We start from the raw sequence: 5,104 nt of genomic DNA on the forward strand, positions 1-5,104 counted from the left end.
CATATAATTTTTTTTTTGCCGGAATCAGTCTACCATCTACCATCAAACTATTACTTCGATGATGATATCAAACCCAATAGTCCAATACATCGGCCCAAATTCATAAGAATTGGGCTATATGTGCTATCAATCTTTGTTTGAAAAAGAAAACGTAAAACAAAGCCGAGAGGCGGGTTAGGCTGAGATAGAAATAGAGATGACGATTGACGAAGAGAGCTCCGTCTACGTCGGCGGCCTTCCCTACGACGTCACTGAGGACAGTGTTCGCTGAGTCTTCGATCTGTACGGCGCTATCGTCGTTAATGTCACTCCTTTTCTCTCTTAATCTATCACTGTTTTTCAATTTCTTATCCTTACGTTAATTTTCAAATTCATAGGGTTTGAATTTGGGGCTTTTTGATCGATCAAGCATGTGGGTTTAGGTTAATATATATTCATGATTTTCCTGACTTGTATAGGTTAATATTATTCAGTTTCCTATCTCAAATAGGTTCATACACAATTCTAACTAATTTATGCTTTTCCCCGACTCATATAGTCTAATATTCTTGATATTCCTATCTCTAATAGGTTTATACACAATTCTTACTAGTTATTGGAACTGTGTATAAATGAGGGTAGTGATTGCAACTTCATACATGTAGAAACCAACCAAACATTACACGAAAAAAGAGTTTAGGTGAATCACAATAATTGAGTAGCAAAGAATTAATCAGCTGCCAACTACTTGCTCCAAAGAAAGAGAGTTGCCTAGCTAACTTTCTGATAAGGGAGAGGGAGATAGAGAGAGCCTGCATACAATCTCCAATCTTTTTCTGGGTTTTCTCTAGAAAAACAAAACTCTTCTTCATCAGATCTTCAGAACACTACAGATCAAGAAACATAGATCAAGAGGAACTCCGACGCGGCGTAGACTCTACAAGTATTTAGTACTTAGTGCAATTGAACAACATCAACAACTATGGATCAAGGTATGTCTTCAGATTGGGCAAATTTGCCAAAGCATCTTTTGGATTCAGTTGTTGAAACCCTAGTGCTACCATCACACTATGTGCCGTTTAGCCTTGTCTGTAAGTCATGGTATTCAGTAGCAAAGGATAACATACGCAAACATGAAAGGATGACAGCTCCAATGTTGTTGATTTACAGCGGCAAAAAAGACTATTGGAATGTATTCAACAAGGCTACTAACAAGATCCTTGATTTTCAAGTAAGAGTGCCAAACAAGAGGCTTTGTGGGTCTTCCAAAGGGTGGTTACTCTATTTGGATAGGAATGATGTGGATAAGAATTTTGGAATAACCCTTGTGAATCCATTCTTTAGGGTTAAAGGAAGGAGGGAGAGATCAAACTCTCTCATTCGCCTACCTCCACTTATGCCTCCAGGTTGGGAAAACTGGCTTACCTCCAGTTATACCTTGGAGAATTACGTCTTCAAAGCTACAATTTCAGCTGATCCGATATCGAATCCAGAAGATTGCATTGTTATGGTCACGCATATGGACAGATTAGAGTTGGCTTTCATTAGACTAGGTAAGGACACAACATGGACGTACATGGATGGAAGTGATAACATAGTTCCAGGGTGCCGCATGATTCAAGAAGTTATCTACATTGAACAGACATTCTATGCTGTGGGTTACTTCAATGAACTTCTATCTTTTGACGTTACTTCTCAGTCGTATTCAGAAATACATGTGATTGTTCCTGAAGACAAACCCATTGGGCAAGTCAAGAGATATATATTTGTAGGGGAAGGGAAAAAATTGTTCATGGTTCAAAGATACACGGACTATGTAGAAGTTGAAGAAGGTTTTCACGACCGGGTGACGAAGAAATTTAGAGTGTTCGAATTGAATTCAGCTAAGGGTGAGTGGGTTGAGAAAAACTCATTGGGTGATATTGCTGTTTTTGTAGGGGATAACTCTTCTATATCTGTGCTGCCTTCAAATCTTTCAGGATGTCAGTCGGATTGCATATACTTCAATCAAGATCGTGATCATATAGCGTACTTATTGCCGCCTCATGATTTTGGTGCTTATAACGTGCCAGAGAAAAGCTGCCTACAAACTTACCCTGCTCATGTGGAGAAACTCATAAAGAGGAGCCGCCAACTGCCAATTTGGGTCATTCCAACATTGTATTTTGAGTTGTAAAAGTTTGCACAATGAGTTCTTAATTCTTATTACTTGCTTATTTGATTAGTGTTACTTGTCAATTGTCATCTATTTTTTTTTCCGATTTAGAGTTCGATTAGAGTGTAGCAGCCAAGGCATTGATAAAACCTGCAACTGTACAAGCTTAATATGTTGGTTGAATGCATTGAGAATTCTCTAACTATAAAGAACAGGGTTCAAGGGATCAATTTTGTACCTGAGAAAAATATGAATGTTGTTCAAGTTGTTGACTTCTTATCTCTATTATCTTTATCTAGAGACATTTCGATCTGAGAGGACTCCTACTTATCAGCAGTAACTAGATTCTAGGATAAGTATTTTGTATTCCTGTATCTCATTATGTAACTAAACCCTATCATTCTACAATCTCTCAAACACTATATGACCTCACTGATTTGTTGTATCTGACAATTCCAGATACTTTCTTCAAACCTCTATTCCTTATGGTGGCGGCCTAGGACAATTTTTCTTCGTCTCAAACTCCCTCACAAATGGCCTATGCATCTGCTACTACCTCAGCCACGCACTGTCAACTCCACCACTTCAACCATTTGCTTCCGAAACCGTACCTGCAACAATCTCCTCCACCATCCCCACTCGAGCATCTTCTGATCAGTCGCCAAACATCACCAATTGCCTCTCAATCAAGCTCGATCAAACCAACTACACTCTTTGGTTAGCACAAATTCAGTCTCTTCTTAACTACACTCCTTGGGCCTACCACATATACCCTTCTCTGATCTTCAAGTTGTTATCTTCTTAATTTCTTCATTACTTTACAACCTACATATGATAACGTAGTTCCAGGGTGCCGCATGATTCAAGAAGTTATCTACGTTGAACAGACATTCTATGCTGTGGGTTACTTCAATGAACTTCTATCTTTTGACGTTACTTCTCAGTCGTATTCAAAAATACATGTGATTGTTCCTGAAGATAAACCCATTATTGGGCAAGTCAAGAGATATATATTTGAAGGGGAAGGGAAAAAATTGTTCATGGTTCAAAGATACACGGACTATGTAGAAGTTGAAGAAGGTTTTCACGACCGGGTGACGAAGAAATTTAGAGTGTTCGAATTGAATTCAGCTAAGGGTGAGTGGGTTGAGAAAAACTCATTGGGTGATATTGCTGTTTTTGTAGGGGATAACTCTTCTATATCTGTGCTGCCTTCAAATCTTTCAGGATGTCAGTCGGATTGCATATACTTTAATCATGATCGTGATCATGTAGCGTGCTTATTGCCGCCTCATGATTTTGGTGCTTATAACGTGCCAGAGAAAAGCTTCCTACAAGCTTACCCTGCTCATGTCGATAAACTCATGAAGAGGAGCTTGCAACTGCCAATTTGGGTCATTCCAACTTTGTATTTTGAGTTGTAGAAGTTTGCACAATGAATTATTATATGCTTGGTTGAAGCTTCCTACAAACTTACCCTCCTCATTTTCTCACGGCTGCTGGCAGTGTTGGGCCAACAATACATATGGGTGGTGGATGTGATAGATTTGTTTATATTGTTGCATTTTTATTTTTGAGTGTAGGACTTATAAACTGTAGATTAATAAGTTATTAATTTCTTATCACTCGATCGAGTTAGAGATCTATTCTCTTCTTGTTTGTATCTTTTCGACTTTGCTGTGTAGCTGTGGGCTTGTTCCTTGATTAATGTTCTTCTTAACATGTGCCTTTTGAATTATTCATGTACACTTTATAGTTTGATCTCTCTCCAACTGTTATATTAAGTGTTTGTCATCTAACTATTTAGTATTAGGTTTTTAAAGTTTTTTTTAAAAGGTAAGCCAATCAGCCTGCGTAGGCCCAATCAAGCTCGTGACCGCCTAGCCGTGCCAAACCGCGTAAGGCCCAGTTCTCCATGATGATCCCCAAACGACTTGTCGTTTCTTTATCATCAAAAATATATAATTAGAAAAATTAAAATAGACAAAAACAGAAAATGAAAATATAGCCGACAGGCGGGAGAGAGAGATGACGAGAGCTCCGTCCACCGAGGACAGTGTTCGCCGAGTCTTCGTCGCCGTTAAGGTCACTCCACTTCTCTCTCAATCTGTCACTGTTTTTCTCCTTCGTTAATTTTCAGCTTCATAGGGTTTGAAATTGGGGATTTTTGTTCCAAGGGTTTTTTTTTTTTTTTTTTTCCTTAATGCAATTTGTTGACATTGTGGAGGTTTGGATTTGGAGTGACTGAAGTGAGGAGTAGAGGAGGGAGATTAGGTTTCCGGCGGGATGTCGAGAGGGGGAGGAGCTGGAGGACTTGGGGTAGGAAGCATGAGATGTAGTATAATGATGTTAAGGAGAGGTATAGTCATGGGTCTGGTCGAGGGAGCAGGAAAGAGATGGGGGATACGAGCGTGGAGTTGGTGATCAGGAGATAATGAGTGAGCATTCCTCAGATAGAGATCGTGAGAGGGGGAAGGATTTGGAAGATATTGAGCAAGGAAGCAGCAGGTGCCATGAGCGGGGTTGGGGAAAAAGAAATCGAACTGTGGAATCAGATAGAGAGGGGGAGATGGACAGAACGGAGCTTTGGATGACATTGTTGAAAAGGATAGAGATAAACTTTCGAGGAGGTGGAACAGGTAAAACTTAACTTCACATTTAGATTGCGTAAACAGGGCAATTGTAAAGCTGAATTCGGTAGCTTTGTTAGGCAAATTGTTGCAATTATTGTCACATGAATGTGGAGTTTTCTTGTTTTTGTCCTTAATAGTGAACGTACTGCATATGTAGGTTAAATCTCCAAAATCTAATGTAAGCACTTAAGTTATTCTGCTTACTGATTCCGAGTGTCGCGCCTTCCATTACAAGAAAAGAATTAAAAAATGAGAATCTGTTGGCGTTTGAAATTGCCTATTGGATGTTCACTATTAAAAAAATGCTTCCTATCTTCCTGACCAAATAGACCCGAAT

General features: G+C 39.2%; 2 protein-coding genes across 2 annotated transcripts; both read left to right on the top strand.

Moving 5' to 3' along the window:
* The first annotated feature begins 961 nt into the window (after positions 1 to 961).
* On the top strand, positions 962 to 2,155 carry LOC101303368 (putative F-box protein At4g17565-like). Its single transcript, XM_004288773.1, has one exon. The coding sequence runs from the start codon at positions 962 to 964 to the stop codon at positions 2,153 to 2,155; it is 1,194 nt and encodes a 397-aa protein (XP_004288821.1).
* An 836-nt stretch (positions 2,156 to 2,991) lies between these two features.
* On the top strand, positions 2,992 to 3,558 carry LOC101303649 (uncharacterized protein At1g65760-like). Its single transcript, XM_004288774.1, has one exon. The coding sequence runs from the start codon at positions 2,992 to 2,994 to the stop codon at positions 3,556 to 3,558; it is 567 nt and encodes a 188-aa protein (XP_004288822.1).
* The last annotated feature ends 1,546 nt before the right edge of the window (positions 3,559 to 5,104 follow it).

The sequence above is a fragment of the Fragaria vesca genome, linkage group LG1 (assembly GCF_000184155.1).
Source record: "Fragaria vesca subsp. vesca linkage group LG1, FraVesHawaii_1.0, whole genome shotgun sequence".
Taxonomy (NCBI): Eukaryota; Viridiplantae; Streptophyta; class Magnoliopsida; order Rosales; family Rosaceae; genus Fragaria; species Fragaria vesca.

Coding starts and splice junctions, on each gene's coding strand:
- LOC101303649 (XM_004288774.1), top strand. CDS start 2,992: ATGATTCAAGAAGTTATCTACGTTGAACAGACATTCTATGCTGTGGGT.
- LOC101303368 (XM_004288773.1), top strand. CDS start 962: ATGGATCAAGGTATGTCTTCAGATTGGGCAAATTTGCCAAAGCATCTT.